General features: G+C 47.2%; 1 protein-coding gene across 2 annotated transcripts in view; it reads left to right on the forward strand.

Annotated features, from left to right (window-relative positions):
* Nucleotides 1-17,569, forward strand: part of LOC122563308 (DENN domain-containing protein 2C-like) — a 124,204-nt gene that overhangs the window by 56,225 nt on the left and 50,410 nt on the right. For both annotated transcript variants that reach the window (XM_043717024.2, XM_043717023.2), the window contains exons 2-5: nucleotides 2,876-2,977; nucleotides 6,325-7,404; nucleotides 12,912-13,060; nucleotides 16,106-16,215. In XM_043717024.2, the coding sequence (XP_043572959.2) occupies nucleotides 2,910-2,977; nucleotides 6,325-7,404; nucleotides 12,912-13,060; nucleotides 16,106-16,215 (1,407 nt within the window). In that variant the 5' untranslated portion in view covers nucleotides 2,876-2,909. The remainder of the gene's footprint in view (nucleotides 1-2,875; nucleotides 2,978-6,324; nucleotides 7,405-12,911; nucleotides 13,061-16,105; nucleotides 16,216-17,569) is intronic.

Here is a 17,569-nt window from a genome sequence, read left to right on the forward strand (position 1 = left end):
TAAATTAGATTCTTAGATTAGATTCCCCACAGTGTGGAAACAGACTCTTCGGCCCAACAAGTCCACACCGACCCTCCGAACAGTAACCCACCAGACGTATTTCCCACTGACTAATGCACCTAAAACTACGGGCAATTTGGCATGGCCAATTCACCTAACCTGGACATCTTTGGACGGTGGGAGGAAACCAGAGCACCCAGAGAAAACCCACGCAGACACGGGGAGAATGTGCAAACTCCACACAGACAGTCGGCCAAGGCTGGAATTGAACCTGGGTCCCTGGTGCTGTGAGGCAGCAGTGCTAACCACTGAGCCACCGTGCCACCCCACAGGATTAGGGTTAGGGCGAGAGCAGCTACCTAATTTACTGACTTCCAGAGTGACACGGGCTCAGACAATGGTGCAAAGAACCAATGCAGATTGGCAACACCATGTGCATTCATCATCTCTACCACTGACTTGGTTACAGGGTTGCCAGTGATGCTGAAACATTTTCTGGAGATTGTCTCACACAGCCCCTCTCTCCAACTGCCCTACCTCATTCAGCAGTTTCTTTCGGACCTCCAAAATGCTTAAAGATGAGAATTCAAGGGGGGGGGGGGAGGGGTACAAGGGAGATGAGAAGGCTTTGTACAGCACCTCTCTGATTTTGCAGTTTTGTTCGTAACCATATTTTGTAAACTGTTATTTATTCTGTGGAGACTCCAGGACAAAGTGGTTAGGAACAGAACAGTCACTTGGATCCTATAAATTATCCCATCAATGCAGAGAGACTGTCTCCAGCTTTAAGATATTTCTTGTTTCAATTCATTTTCGAAAGCTGGCATTATTGGCAGAACCAACTCTTCCTTCAGGTACCCCTCTAAGTAGTTGGTTTGTTTTTTAGAGAAAGTGAGGACTGCAGATGTTGGAGATCAGAGTCGAGAGTGTGGTGCTGGAAAAGCACAGCTGGTCAGGCAGCATCTGAGGAGCAGGGGAGTCGATGTTTCGGGTCCTGATGAAGGGCTTATGTTGATTCTCCTGCTCCTCCGATGCTGCCTGACCTGCTGTGCTTTTCCAGCGCCACACTCTCCACTCAGTTGGTTTTATTTGGGACTGTTATTTGAAGGGTCCCAATGGAGCTGTTGGGGAGTGGGGGCAGCAGGGGATAAACCAAGCCCCACCCTCCTGATTTGAATATTGCTGTTTCTCCTGTTGGAGTTTGTCATGCCAGCTGGAAGCTGGGAACACTGATCACCACAAACAGTCCAGCTCCAGGTTTTCAAATACAAACATAACTGCAGCCTGTAAACCCAAGAATGGAGGACCACAAGACACCAGGAGCAGGAGGAGGCCATTCAGCCCACAGAGTCTGCTTTGCCATTCATTGAGATTGTGGCTGATCTGGTAATCCTCAACTTCCCTTTCCTGCATTTTTCCTTTTGATTCTCTTCCGGATTAAAAATCTTCTGTCTCAGTCTTGAATGTACTTCATAATCCAGCCTCTGTGGGAAAGAATTCCACACATTCACTGCCCTCTGAGCGAAGGTATTCCTCCTCCTCTGTGTTTTAACTGGGAGACCCGTTGTTATTCTGAGAGTATGCCCTCTGGTCTTAGACATCCTCACAAGAGGAAACAACCTTTCCACATCCAGCCTGTCAAATTCCTAAGAAGCAAATATGTTTCAATAAGATTGCCTGTCATTCTTATAAATTCCAATGCGTTCTGGCCTCAACCAACTCAACCCTCCCTCGTAAGAGAGTCCCTCCATAGCTGATATTAGCCTTATGTATCTTCTCTAGACTGCCTCCAATGCCAATGCATCTTTCCTTAGCTATGGGACCCAATGCAGTTCACAGTATCCCAGCTCTGGTCTGACTGGTGCTTTATATATATAGTTTTAGCAAATCCTCCCTACCTTTCTACCCCTTCCCTTTGAAATAAAGGCCAACGTTTCATTTGCCTTCGCCATTATCCACTGAACTTAGATGCTGCATTTTTTGTGATTCATGGATGGGAACTCCCAAATCCCTCCGTTCTGCAGCTTTCTGCATTTAAATAATATTCAACTCTTCTATTCTTCCAACCAAAGTGCATTGCATTTTTCTACACTGTATTCCATCTGCCAGGTTTTTTGCCCATTCGCTGACCTGTCTATATCCCTCTGAAGGCTCTTTGTATCATCCTCACCATCACTTGCCTTCCCACCTATCTGAAAACTTGGCATTCACTTTCCTTATCCAAGTCATTAATGTATCTTTTAAATAACTGTGGCCCAGTACTGATCCCCGGGCACATCACTAGTTACATGTCGCTAACTTGACTATGCCCCCCTTATCCCAGCTCTCCATCTTCTGCTGGTTAGCCAATCCTCTATCCATGCTAATACCTTATTAAGGAGCCCAATGTGTACTACCCTGTCAAACACTTTCAGGAAATTAATCTGTTACATCCACTGCTTCCCCTTTATCTATCCTGCTTCCTCAAAGAATTTGAATGAACATCCTCAGTAGGATTTTCTCTTTGTGAGGCCATGCTGACTCTGCTTGATCAGTTTCCATTTCTAAATCAAATTAAAAGCTTGCTTCTTTAAATCCCAAAGACCCAAGAGAGCAGTTGTTGCCAGGCTATGACCTGCACTGACCAGGATAACTCATAACCACAACCTGTCGATCCTGTCTACAATCACCTCCCCCCATGGGGGTTTCTGCTCAATAACCGCAGGAACAGGGTCCCTCAGAGTTGCAGGTCTGCACTCTAAATTGGAGATCAGTATCTGAACCATTTCTGTCTGTCCCAGTTCATTGAAACAGCCTCAATCCTCTGACCCTGGGTTGTTGTTTGATTTAAAATCTCTTATGTTTAAGCTCCTCTGTGTCTCCTTTCATATTCTAGGTGTACATGACACTGTGTGCCAGGAGATGGAGTGATGAGTGATACCAGAGCTGGGGTTTCAGCAGCGTCTCACTCTCCCAGCAATCCCTCACCTTACAGAAGGTCAGTATAGGCAGCTCACTGAGCTTCGGTTTCAATGTTGCAGAGTTGGGTGTATCGTCAAATTGCAAGATTCTGAACTGTTTTCACCTCCAAGGTCTTTTTTCCTCTCGCCTTCGTGTTTTTCTTTCACTTTTTCTCCCTCTTTCACTTTCACTCTTCTCTTTCTCTCCCTCTTTTGCTCTTTTCCCTCTTTTGTGCTCCATTCTGTATCTTCCTGTATTTCTCCAGTGTCTCAGTTGGTCTTACTGTCAAGGATGTTTCTCTCCTCTCCTCTCCTCTATCTGTCCTCGGTATGACTTTCTCCTGTGAGTTTGTGTGTGCCCCTCCCTCACTCTTACTGTAATTTGTATGTGTTAGATTAGATTAGATTTCTTAGTGTGGAAACAGGCCCTTCGGCCCAACAAGTCCACACTGACCCGTCGAAGCGCAACCCACCCAGACCCATTCCCCTACATTTACCCCTTCACCTAACAGTATGGGCAATTTAGCATGGCCAATTCACTTAACCTGCACATTTTTGGACTGTGGGAGGAAACCGGAGCACCCAGAGGAAACCCACGCAGACACGGGGAGAATGTGCAAACTCCACACAGTCAGTCGTGGGAATTGAACCCGAATCTCTGGTGCTGTGAGGCAGCAGTGCTAACCACTGAGCCACCGTGCTCCCCGTGTGTGTGTGCCTCTTCCTCTGTCCATCTCTCGCACGCTCTCGATCTCTCTCGCTCACTCTCTCGCTCTCTCGCGCTCTCTCGCACACTCTCTCTCGCACACTCTCTCTCTCTCTCGCACACTCTCTCTCGCACTCTCTCTCTCTCTCTCTCTCGCACACTCTCTCTCTCGCACACTCTCTCTCTCGCACACTCTCTCTCTCGCACACTCTCTCTCTTGCACTCTCTCTCGCACACTCTCTCTCTCGCACACTCTCTCTCTCGCACACTCTCTCTCTCGCACACTCTCTCGCACACTCTCTCTCTCTCTCTCGCACACTCTCTCTCTCGCACACTCTCTCTCTCGCACACTCTCTCTCTCGCACACTCTCTCTCTCGCACTCTCTCTCTCTCGCTCTCTCTCTCGCACACTCTCTCTCTCGCACACTCTCTCTCTCGCACACTCTCTCTCTCGCACACTCTCTCTCTCGCACACTCTCTCTCTCGCACACTCTCTCTCTCGCACACTCTCTCACTCTCTCTCGCACACTCTCTCTCTCTCTCTCGCACACTCTCTCACTCTCTCTCGCACACTCTCTCACTCTCGCACACTCTCTCTCTCCCCTCCTCTCCCCGCTTGTCATTCAGTGTGACACCTTTCAGGACAAAGCATCCAAGACGTATATCCACTGCCTCCACCATCAATGCTCAGTAGCAACAGTGTGTACTATCTATAAGATGCACTGCAGAAATTCATCAAAGATCCCTTAGATACCACTTTCCAAACAACCCACAACCACAACCTTCTAGAAGGACAATGGCAGCAGATACATGAGAACACCACCACCTGCTAGTTCCCCTCCAAGCCGCTCACCATCCTGACATGGAAAATATATTGGTGTTCCTTCACTGCCACTGGCTCAAAATCCCGAGGGGCATTGTGGGACTACCTACAGCAGGTGGACTGCAGCAGTTCCAGAGGGCAGCTCAGCACCACCGTCTCAAGGGGAAGCTGGGCCAGGCAGCGATGCCCACAAAAGAGAGAAAAAGCGAAAGAAACCTGGGTTTATGGGGTCTCCCCTGGCTCTGCCCATCTCATGTAGATTTGTTTGGCACTCAGCAAAATGCAGCACCTCACCCATCCGCCTGGTAATACACTGAAGGGTTTTTGCCTGAAATGTCGATTTTCTCGCTCCTCGGATGCTGCCTGACCTGCTGTGCTTTTCCAGCACCATCTAATCTCGACTCTGATTTCCAGTATCTGCAGCCTCCTCACTTTTGCCTTTACTACCCATTGCTGAGGTCACATGACAGCAGCAAACCAGCCAGTACACAGAGGGTACAATTTCTCCAAATGTTTCTTTATACCTGTCTGTTTTGCGCTCTCTCTCTCTCTCTCTCTCTCTCTCTCTCTCTCTCTCTGTCTCTCTGTCTCTCTCTCTCTCTCTCTCTCTCTCTGTCTCTGTCTCTGTCTCTCTCTCTCTCTCTCTCACTACCTCCCTTCCCCCCCCCCCACCAATCTGTCTACCTGTCTAACACTGTCTTTCCACCCTCTCTCTTCCCCACCCCTCTCTCTCTCTCACTTACCTGCTGTCTTTCCCTGTCACTCATTCTCCCCCTCTATCTCTCTCCCCTCTCACTCACCCTCTGACTGGCTATCTCTCCCCTCCTCGCTATCTCTAAGCTCTATCTGTTTGTCTTTCTCTCCCTCCCTCCTCTATCTCTCTCTGTCCACACACTCATACCCCCACCCCTCATGTTATGGAGGAAGGTGTCCCTGCTGAGTCTGCCCAGAGCCTGGACTTGTAGAAAACATTCCCAGCTCTTCAGGCTTCACTCACTGGAGGAGTAGGGGCACAGAGGGTCATTGCTCCCCTAGGAATCACATCACTGTGAGGCAACATTCCCAGAAAAGGATGAAGGAAAACTGAAGGACAGGGAGGAAAACTGCTTGACAATTGGAGCCATCTGCAGCAGGAGGAGGTGCTAATGTCTCACGGGGGCGGGGTTTGTAGCAAGTCCCCAGGACTGCTAATGGGGTACCCCAATTCGTGGTCTTTAGCCATGAGAACCAGATTTTCCAAAGCCGTTCTCTCTTAACACCCAGAGCTCAGTGTGATGCTGCATGAATGCAGACTTGGTGAAGCAGTGTGTGTGTGTGTGTGTGGTTCTTGGTCCTGGTAGAGCTCACGAGTCTCTCTCTCTCTCTCTCTTCTCTTTGCACGTCTCCTCCCCTGGCTTACTGTCCATCTTTCTTTGCCCCCCCTTAAAAGCACTTTCTCAGTTGTGGAAGTGCTGAATAGTGATTTAAATGTCTGAAATGCTTTAATCATAGAAAGCGTTCTTTCAGCCACCCACCTTCCCACATTCTTCAAAAACTTCCCATTTGATGAGCTGCCATAGGAATTTTATTTCTAAATACCATCTTTTTTTTGTGTGATTGCTTTGATATTTTCCCTTGATGCTGCATGATTGTGGAATGTTATGCATTGTGCAGAAGCATCATGCTGTCGTTTGGAATGACAGACTTGGATCCTGCTGACTGTCATGTGAATAACTATGGCTTGGCAACAACCCTACCACTCTGCTGCCAAGCAGTAGTCCCTTTTGACACACACTTGCCAACTTTCTCCTCTCACTGTCACGCCTACAGAGTGACTAATCAGATCTTAGTGCAGTCATATGTTTTTCTTTTGGCAGGGTCAGGAGAATTGTGAAGGAAATTGAAGACGCCCTTAGCCAGATCCCTCAGAGTTCTGCAGGCAAAGGTCTCTGTGTGTACAAGTGGCCTCCAACCAGGAACTTGGGCGAGGTCCAAACAGCTGGGGCCTCGAGGGGAGGCCTACCACCGGCTGCAACAGTGGAGCACTCTTTCCAAGTCTCTCCAAGTAAAACGGGCCTGAATGATACACGGCTGCTTGGATACAAGGCTCTGGGGTGGGGGGTGTCTGCACCTCAAAATGGGTCCGGTGTAAAGAAACCGCTGCAGAAAATGCACTCGGTGGGTACTGTACCCAACCTCGGAGATCGAATCAGCTCCCGACACCACAACGTCAACATTAAACAAAAGATCTCGCAATGGGAGGGGAAATCAAATGTCAGCAAGGATAAAAGCACACCCCCAGAGTGCGGGTGCCTGTTCGATGCAAAGGCTGAAGGCCCAGTAGGTGGCAACAAGCGAGGCCTAGTCAAGGCTAAAAGCCTAGGCCTGGATTTCAGGGAAGGACAAAGTACAAATGACCAAAAGGTCAAACATGCAGATGAGAAAAACTGGGGCGAGCCAAACTCAAGGGGGACTGGTTCTGTGATACCTCAGGTAAAAAAGATGGAGAATTTGGTGCAGAATACTTCAGATACTGGCAAGTTACTACCTCCGGGGAATTTTTATACATCCAAGAATTTCTGGAAGAAGAAGATGGAAGATGTTCTACAAGATAAGAATGCATTAAGTGCTGCTGAGCTGAAAAGAAAACGCGAAAGCACCAGCTCAACGGAAAAGGAATTAGATTTGCAGATCTTTGAGAGCAGAGAGAGAACCATTCGGAGCCCAGACAATGTGTATACGGATGAGGAAACTGATGAATCACGTCAAATCAATCCGGTCCCTAAACCCCGCAGAACCTTTAAATATGCTGTAGATAAAAATTCCCGGGGCTCATCCCCTCCAGCGAAACCAATGGCAACGAAAGGAAATGTTTGCTCCCCACCCCCTCTGCCATCTCACCCACCTCCTCCGGCTAAGATCATGGGCATGAAATCACAACCAATAAAGAGCAAAAGGTAAGCCCTCTGCCCATTCATTTTAGCGTCTGCTCCTTTGCACGATTCATTTGATTTTATTTATTTGTTCACGTGGTCTGAAATGTAAATGGGAAGATCAGCATTTATATATTCAAGTTGCCCTTGAGAATTTGGTGATGGACTCACTGTTAGTACAAATCAGAATGGCCTGTAAAAGTCAGCCAGCATTTTAAACTGAGAAGTTGCTATCTGTATCACAATTCCGAATTGATTTAATATCTACTGTTTAGCAATAGTAGGTACAGTATTTATAATGAAACACCAGCTTATAGCTGATGTGTTGTTTGTTATGCGTTACTGGTATGGGCATTGTACACACTTTAATTGTTCATTGCTATTGGTTTTAGTCAGTGTGTGTTTAATTTGTCTCATAATTATCGTTATCTTTAGACAGGCTCTTGGCATTAAAAAGTAGCATCCTTCCTTGCACTTTCCAGTGTGATGGGTTGGGAGATGGCTGCAAGTGTGGTGTCCAGTCTGCAGTTTCTGCTGTGTGTGGTTAGTGGGCCTGGAAGAGTTGGGTAGGTGAGGTCATTGGAGGTTTGTGTATTCCCTCCAATATCTCTCCCTAAGTTGTTTCAGACTTAAACTGGATGTTACTGAATTCCAAATTTTATAATTCCTTTGTGGGACATGGGCTGGGCCCAGCATTTATTAGGGGAGAAAGTGAGGTCTGCAGATGCTGGAGATCAAAGTTGAAACTTTATTGCTGGAACAGCACAGCAGGTCAGGCAGCATCCAGGGAACAGGAGATTCGACGTTTCGGGCACAGGCCCTTCTTCAGGAATGAGCAGAGAGTGTTCAGCAGGAGAAGATAAAAGGTAGGGAGGAGGGACTTGGAGGAGGGGAGTTGGAAATGTGATAGGTGGAAAGAGGTCAAGGTGAGGGTGATAGGTCGGAGTAGGGTGGAGGCGGAGGGGTCAAGAAGAAGACTGCAGGTCAGGAAGGCGGTGCCGGGCTGGAAGGCTGCAGGCCTTCCAGCCCGGCACCGCCTTCCTGACCTGCAGTCTTCTTCTTGACCCCTCCGCCTCCACCCTACTCCGACCTATCACCAGCATTTATTACCCATCCCTAGTTGCCCTTGAGAAGGTGGTGGTGAGCTGCCTTCCTGAACCACTGCAATCCACCTGCTGTGGGTTGATCCACAAGGCCCTTAGGGAGGGAATTCAAGGATTTTGACCCAGCAGCAGTGAAGGAACGGTGATATATTTCCATGTCAGGATGGTGAGTGGCTTGGAGGAGAACTGGCAGGTGGTGGTGTTCCCATGTTTCCGCTATCCTTGTTCTTCTGGATGGGATTTGGAAGGTGCTGCCTAACGTGAATTTCTGCAGTGCATCTTGTAGATAGTACACGTTGCTACTACTGGGTGTTTGCTGGTGGAGGGAGTGGATGTTTGTAGATGTGGTGCCAATCAAGCAGGCTGCTTTGTCCTGGATGGTGTCAAGCTTCTTGAGTGTTGTTGGAGCTGTGGGGAGTGGGGAATATTCCATCACATTCCTGACTGGTGCCTTGTAGATGATGTTTCATTTACCTCCATGTCTCAGCTACAGTGAGTGCATGTTTGCCTTCATCTTCCATCTCAGTGTCACAACTTTAAAAGCTGCCCAGTTTAAGCTGAATGCCTTGCGTTGACTTGATAATGCAGTCTGGTAAATACCTAGAAATCCCACACCAGAAAGAGGATAGTCCAGGATGATTTCTCTGAAGAATGTGTGATAACTCAAAAATTATGTCTCACACCCCAGTTTGTGAATGAAATGAGAGGTTATTGAGCCTACAACTGCCCTGTGTCTGAATCTGCCTGATTTGGGGTGCTCCACCCTAGGTTTCAGGACTGCTGATGGATTGTCTGTTGTGAGGATACAGTTTTCTGAATTCTTGTCTTCAAAAGCCAGTTTGCTTCCTGGCTCATTTCTACACCCCATTCCAGTTTAAGTTGTTTCTAGCTGCTGTGCATTTGCCTTCCTTGGTCTTCACTCCTCACTCCTTGCTCTCATTCCTCACTCTGAGTCCTCGTGGAGTCCTCGCTCTGTTGGTGAAAGGTCTTCTCTGCTTGATCTCCCCTGGGAGCTGAGTGATTTAGCATGGCTGTGAAACATCTTCTCCATTACACAGTGCTCCAGCCAAGCTCTAACAAGGCCTTGCACAGTGCAGAACTCGCCCAGTGTTGTACAGAGGTCTGGGAGGTCGGATATGAACTTGCAAGCTTCCCCCTCAGAGATGGGAGTGTTCCCAACAGTTCAGCCTCTGGTTGAGATTGAGTCGGTGTGCTGCAGTTGGAGGGGGAAAGAGTTGGAGTGATATATAGAGGAGTCAGTGGGAGGGTGGAGGGCGGCAAGTCTGATTAGGGTCCCTGTCCAGGATTCCTGAAGAAGGGCCTGTGCCCGAAACGTCGAATCTCCTGTTCCCTGGATGCTGCCTGACCTGCTGTGCTGTTCCAGCAATAAAGTTTCAACTTTGATCTCCAGCATCTGCAGACCTCACTTTCTCCTCCCTGTCCAGTCAGTATCATTAGCCTCACTGCATGGATCTCTGGGTGAGGACAGGAGCAGGCTCCCTGACTCAGCACTCACTAACATGCTCTCACTGAGAAACAAGCCCTGCCTTCGGGCAGAACCCTGCCAAGCTCAAAATGAGCAGCAAACTGCATCGTGAGTCAGCAAGAGAGAAAACAAGACTCTCAATAAATTGAAACAAGGGTGCTATTCTCTTCGCTGAGCGCTGTAGGCAGTCAGTGTGGGTAATGTTCGTTCTGTGTTCCTGACCTGGTGCTGCAAACTTAGCTGAATCAGCACTTGCCGCAACTTCTTCTGAAGTTTATCTTTTTTACAAGTTGGTCCCTGATGGGTCACACTGAAGACTTGTTGTGGGTGATTCTCACGCTCCACTCGCCATTCCAGGGGATTGATTATCTCCTCAGTGGGAGTATTTGTTAGACTGTCAGAGAGAAGGGAAACATTGAGTCAAATTGTGTGTCTTTGCCCAACTCTGATCTTTTCAGCAAGCTGTTGCCATATCTGGTGAAGCATAAGGAAGTGAATAATTGTGGAAAACATGTAACAATGATCTCAGTAAAATAAAATGAAGGGATTTGCACAGACTGTCGGAGAATCCATTCTGTCAAACAACTTAATGGAATTCTTCTACCGATGGGAGAGAATTTCTTCCTGTTTAGTCACAGTGTCATATAGCATGGAAATAGACTCTTCAGTCCAACCTGTCCATGCCACCCATAATCCCAAACTCAACTAATCTCACCTGCCTGCTCCTGGCCCAGGTCCCTCCAAACATTTTTTATTCATGTATTTATCCAACTGTCTTTTAAATGTTGGAACTGTACCCACATCCACCACTTTCTCTGGAAGGTCATTGCACACACAAACCACTCTGTGAAAAAAAAACAAAAAAAAAGCCCCTCGTGTCTGTCTTAAATCTTCCTCTTCTCATCTTAAAAATAATCCTGGATGAGATTCTGGGAATGGTCAAGCCATTCCAGGGAATGAGATTTTTTTTTCTCCCGGTGGAACCATGCCCAACTATTGGGAAGTTGCATGAGTTTATCTGTTTGCCCCATGATTGCTGGTGGAGGTTTTGAGGAGTGGGATTGATTTGCTGCAGAGTTGCAGGCAGGGAGCTGGGCAAAAAGCAGGAGATTTCCTACTGGCCAGTGCACTGGATCACCATCGTCCTTGGGCAGCACGGTGGCTCAGTGGTTAGCACTGCTGCCTCACAGCACCGGGGACCCGGGTTCAATTCCCACCTCGGGCAACCGTCTGTGTGGAGTTTTCACATTCTCCCTGTGTCTGCGTGGGTTTCCTCCGGGTGCTCCGGTTTCCTCCCACAGTCTAAAGATGTGCAGGTTAGGTGAATTGGCCATGCTAAATTGTCTATAGCGATAGGTGCATTAGTCAGGGGTAAATGTAGGGGAGTGGGCTGAGTGGGTTGATCTTCGGAGGGTCGGTGTGCACTTGTTGGGCCGAAGGGGCTGTTTCCACCCTGTAGGGAATCTAAGCTAACCTAATCCTTCAGGCCCAGTTATATTGGGTTCAAATGATCAGAAGCAGAGAGAGATAAATGATTCATATCTCCTCACACTTCAGATCTTGTTCATATACAACAGCAAACCATGAAAATACACAGTGAAATGAATTAGCTTCTGGTTATACCCACTTGTCAACCTATTGAGGACCTTGAGTCTTGCTTAATGGTCAACTTTGAATAGTATGTACCAAGTCCGATTGTCATTTTAATAGTGTAGATGTGATGCAACCAGTTTGTGCACTTAGCAATGGGATTCTGCTTTACCATTGTTTCTCATCAGCTCTGACTTAGCGTCATGTTACCTGTTGCTTCCATTTTGGAAAGACCTCTCCCATTCTCTGACACGCTCCTGTGTGCAGTTTCTCTCCCTAAACCACTTGTATCCTTCCTTTCATTGTCCCGCCCCTGAACCCTTACTCGTGAGACTGAAGGAGGAGGGAGCAATGAGTGTGAGAGAGGGGAAAGTGACAGACTGGATAGAGAGAGAATTGGAGAGTGGTAGAGGAATGTGACAAGTTGGGGGAAGGTCGATGGAACAAGTTACGTTCTTTATCTTTTAAAGTTTTATTTCATTTTTGAATATAGGAACCTAATAAAGTTCAGTACTTTAATTACAGAATATTGGGTTTTGATTTTTTTTCTGATGGGCAAAGTTTTGCAGAACTAAGCGACAGTTTTTACGTTATTTGTGTTGGGAATACCTGATTCATTTCGAGGTGCCTCATTTAAAGTTTCACTTTTTTAAGAACACAGCAACAACATTAAGCAACAAATTACTGTGTCAGAAATAAAAACAGAGAATGCTGGAGAAACTCAGTAAGTCTGTCACTGCCTGTGGAGAGGGACAGTGTCAAGGTTTCGAGTCCAGTATAACATTTCTTTGAAACTACTGACCCTAGATGTGCCTCCGACTGCCTCAAAGTGGAAGGGCCAGGTTAAGTGTGAAGGTTAGCTTTTCACTGCACAGTGGGGTAAGACGTTGTGAATCCCCACTCTCCCACAGTATAATGTGGCTCACTCTGAGCAATCCTCTTAATTTTTCAGTGACACACTGCTTTGCCTCTTTTCTCTCCCTATCCCACATCTATCATCACCCTTTCAGGGTCTCCCTCTGCTGTTGCTCACTTATTCGTGTCTGTGTGTCTCAAAGTTTGAGTTATGGAGTGTGAAAAAGTACACAATGGAAAAAGACTTGAGATCCAGTGCTCAGGATCTAAGATCAGTGTGGGGTCAGCATGAAGGCCAGTGAGGTCACTGTCTGAATGTGACTCCAGATTGAGGTTACTTCCCCTAAGGAAGGTCCTGGGGCTGTTGGCTGCCCTGAACTGCTGTCTGACTGGTACAACTTGCACACTCTGATCTGTAATGCCCCGAAACTCTGAGCTTTCTCCTGCTTTGAGTTGTAAAGCTGACTCAATACTTTGCTGTCACCCTCTCTTCACAGGAAATCCTTTGAGTTTGAGGATGCACAGGGTCTTCAGATTCTCCTGACACCAGCAATGAGTGGAAGCAATACTAGCGAAGATGGCAACAAGATGAAAGTGACACTTGCCCACACAGTGTCTGAAGAGAATCTGTATGAGGATATTATAAGTAAGCAGTGTCATTCCACTGTTATATTTGAGCTGTTGAATTCTCTTCCCTCCACTTCTAGAAGCAATTTCCCAGATTGCCAGCACATCATCTGAGAGCGTTGCTGTATTTCAGTATCAAGTGGCAGTACATCTGTAACCTATTTACGCTACATTAGTTACTGCCAAAGCAAGAAGAGCAGGAAATGGGAGATTAAAGGAATTTTTACAGAGGTCATTAAAGCAGTGATAGGTTGTCGATAGATAATTAGTTTTGGGAAAGAGGGAACCCAGGTGCTGAGTGGGGGGGGGGGTGTAGGTGTTGGTTCAGGGGCACTGTGCTGGAGTGGAGTTGTGTAAGAGAAGACTGTCTGGGAGAGGGGCACCAAATCAGGGTTGGTGTTGGGGAAGGGGAGATTCCAATGGGATCTGGGTATCTTTAATCTTTCGTTCTCTCACGTATACAGATCCCAGTTGTGCTGCTGTTGGGGGAGGCTCATTGAGTTCTGACACTTTCTCCAGGGAGGGGCTATAAATTCGAGAGTCGTCATCAAGAATCAAGGCTGCTTGTTGGCTGGCTCAGCTTGCAGTTTGCTTCCTCTTCCAGAGCACAACCGTACGGTTTCTCCCCGTCACATACTGTCCTTTGTTCCTGTCCTTAATAGACTCTTCACCTCTGACTCGCCTCCTGCTCTGTTTCCACCCTCAGGCCTCAACCACATACTGACACTAGATTACATCATCCGTGACTCTTTGCTTTTTCCAAACCCATAGCAATAAAACTGTCTTTGAGAGGATCCACCTGCCAATTCTGCACCTCCTTAACCCACTGTTCTAATTTTTTCACTATCTTTTCTCTCTGAGGTTCTCAAACATGTTTTCAGTCAGCCCCAACTTTGTCTCTCCAAGAAGCCCCAGTTTTGAATGCATTAAAGTTGGTGTACAAAGTTAAAAATCACACAACACCAGATGACCTTACATTGGTGAAGGAGCAGCGCTTCGAAAACTAATGCTTCCAGTTAAACCTGTTGGACTATAACCTGGTGTTGTATGATTTTCTAAGTTTGTACACCCCAGTCCAACATCGGCATATCCAAATCATTAAAGTTGGTGGTCTCCCTGCCAATGGTATTGAAGCGGTTCCAGCAGGCCTTCCTCTCTGTCTAGATTTCCTCGACTTTGTGCTGGTGACAAGCACATCTCCCCCCCCACCCCCCCCCCCCACAACCTTCCTCCTCGTGCCTCTGTTCAGTTCTGTGCCAACAGGCCGAACTGTGCGCTGTAAGACTCTGTGAAGGGGAATTGCTGTGAATGTCACTGCTATGCCAGCACTTGGTCTAGGTTCACCTGCTGAAGGCTCACCAAGCGAGCTGCTAGCTGGATGGCTGCTTATTAAGAGAAGGGGGAGCGAAGAGAGTGAGTGTACACAGCACAGAGTGAGCAAGGCTAAGCTGCCAGTGACGGGGGACCGAGGGGAATGATTACCTTGATATTCAGTGCTCCTGTTTGCTGTTGGAAGCAATCCTGTGACACCTTGGAAGGAGGCTGTGACATTTAATGCCCACCGTTTCAAGGTGCCTGGAATGTCTGTCAAAATCCCAAAATAGACAGAGTGAGGATCAGAAAGTGGATCTCCTTCTGGCTGGTTTGCTGTCTGCTCGATTGGTTTTGGGTGAAATTGAATCCTCTGCTTTCTTTAATGTCCCATTAGGTTTGATTCCCTTGTCTGGTGTGAGTAACGTCCACACCTGAGGAGCTATGTAGTTCAATCCTGCTAACCCCATGTTCAACAGGACAATGCGATGCATGGTGCCCGATTGGCAGAAGAGAGGCTGGTTCATACCCAGCTGAGTCTGAGCTGGAGCCTGGATGGACAAGTGTACCCACCTGGCCTTGTACATGTGCACACTCAAAACCAACCTTATAAACCAGCATTGTCTAAAAGCTGGAATAATTTTTTTACCATGTGTCCAGCAACATTTAAAAAAATAAGTTTATTCAATTAAAATTAAGTTACCTGGGCAATTTAGCTAGATGCTGTATGATGTGAAATTACCATACAAGCAATGAAACAGTCTCGTTCCTCACTGCTATCCCACTTCACTTGGATTGCCATGAACTGTCCAAAATAACCAACCTGATATTCGGCAAAATCTAAAACCTGGCGTAATCTCGATGTCCAGGCTGTGGGTTTTGTGAGTGCACCCAGAGTGATGGGTGTAGTACCCTGCTGTTGGCATTGTGGGCAAATCGGTTGAAGTTTGATTTGCCACTCTAATGTGGCCCATCGTAATTGTAGGTATATTGGGTGCAATTACTGAATGACATAACATTAACAGGACAGAAAGAGGCTATTCAGCGCAATAGGTCTGTGCTAGTCTAACACTCATGGAAGTACTCTGTCACCATGTCAATACTGCCTCCTGTCCCATCAACCCGTCTATGACTGATTTGAGGTTGATTTTCTGGAGCTAGCGCTGCTCACTCTCCAGGGAGCCCTGGTCTGCAAACTGATAAATCAGCTTCAGGGATGTTTTGTAGAATCTCTGACAAATGGCAAGGAAGAAACCAATATCCTAGTGAGCTCAATCGTGCAACAGGAAGACTTCATTCCTTCCCTCTGCCCTGACCCTTGGAATGAGTCCATCCCAGGAAGCGCTCTGACCTCTCACCCAAAACAGGTACATGTCAGGATGGAGTGTGTTTGCTAGAACCAGCACCATCCAATCAGAACTTTTTCTGCCAGTTGCCATCAGCCAGGTTGGCCAATGATAGAGTCCAGCTTTGGGATCAGCTCTCTGTATGTTATAATCCTGTTCAGCTCTTGCTTCGTCACAGAAGGTGATGAGTCAGTTAACCGTTACTTCATTGTTCAATTCTGGTCTTGATATTAACATTGCCTGAGTTATTAATGTGTCCCTGTCACAAATCATTCTGCACTGTCCCACTCCGTGGCGCTTGCTAGCTGGGCTCTGCTTGCTCTCACCTGCAGTGACTTTGAGCACTTGCATCTTCCCATAGGCAGCATTTATCTGATCAGCTTGTACCTCCTCTATCTTGGCTTTAGGCCTTTCCAAGGAGAATCCATACGAAGACATCAAGTTCACCCCGTCGCTTCTGTTGAGAGGGAAGAGAGTCTGGGGATCACCAACCACACGCCCCAGGAGACCTCCCAAGGTAAGAATTCCAGGCCAAACTGGCATTGACATTGCGAATACGAAGCACCCATCACGTGAGCGCACCCACCAAACAAGATCATGGTCCTTTTTAGAGCTGATCCTTTGTCAGAATTGGAAAGCAAGCATTTATAAAGCGCCTTCCATGACCTCAGCATGTACGAAGTGCCTGACAGTCAATGGGGAACTTATTGAAGTGCAGTCACTGTTATAATGTTGAAGAGTGTGGTGCTGGAAAAGCACAGCCGGTCAGGCAGCATCCGAGGAGCAGGAGAACAATGTTTCAGGCATTGTGGCCAAAACGTCGACTCTCCTGCTCCTCGGATGCTGCCTGACCAGCTGTGCTTTTCCAGCACCACACTCTTCAACTCTGATCTGCAGTCCTCACTTTCTCCCACTGTAATAACGTCACCAATTTATGCACAGCAAGCTCCCACAAGCAGCAGCATAATCATTAGTTAAATTGATGTTTAGTCAGAGTGCTAGGTGGATAAATATTGGTCCGAGCATGAGAGAAAATCCCCTGCTCTTCCCCAGAATATAGTACTGGGAATGTTGACCTCTGTCTGAGAGGTACATCTCAGCAGAATTTCTCTCATTGGAAAGACACCAGCTCTCCCCTATGATAGTGTACAGGGAGCGCTGGCCTGCAATATTCACCCAGGTGTCTTGAAATTACAGGTATGGGGCGTCCTGCGCTAGGTTTAAAAAGAAGGCGCTGGTAACCAGATCAGTGCCAGTTAGCCCTACCAACAGTGTGCGGTCTGGAACACCACTAACCATGTGACCCAGTCCTTACAGCTGCAACTGAGGCTACTCTGGGTCTACACTGACAGAGGGGAAGGAGGGCAGGGATGTAGGAAGGAGAGAGAGTGACTTACAAGATTTTGGCCACTTGTGACAAATTTCTTTGCAGTCAATTTAAAGCTTCCTCATGGACTAGTCTTGTACCCATCTTTGTATTATCCATTTAATCCACAAAATTAACAGCCATACATTTGGTGCCTCCATACTGATCGTTGACATATAGAATCTTGAAATGTACAGCAGGGAAATAAGCCCTTGGGTATAACTAATCCATGCCGACCAGATATCCTAAATTAATCCACTCCCATTTTCCAGCACTAGGCCCATATCCCTCTTAACCCTTCCTATTCATGTACCCATCCAGATGCCTTTTAAATATTGTAATTGTACCAGCCTCCACCACTTCTTCTGAGTTCATTCCATACAGGCACCATCCTCTGCGTGAAAAAGTTGCCCCTTAGGTTCCTTTTAAATCTTTCCCCTCTCACCTTAAACCAATGCCCTTAATTCTGGACTCTACTACTTTGGGGAAAAGACCTTAACTATTC

Source organism: Chiloscyllium plagiosum, unplaced genomic scaffold, assembly GCF_037043375.1.
Source record: "Chiloscyllium plagiosum isolate Xiang-an unplaced genomic scaffold, Cpla_swu_hap1 HiC_scaffold_26, whole genome shotgun sequence".
Taxonomy (NCBI): domain Eukaryota; kingdom Metazoa; phylum Chordata; class Chondrichthyes; order Orectolobiformes; family Hemiscylliidae; genus Chiloscyllium; species Chiloscyllium plagiosum.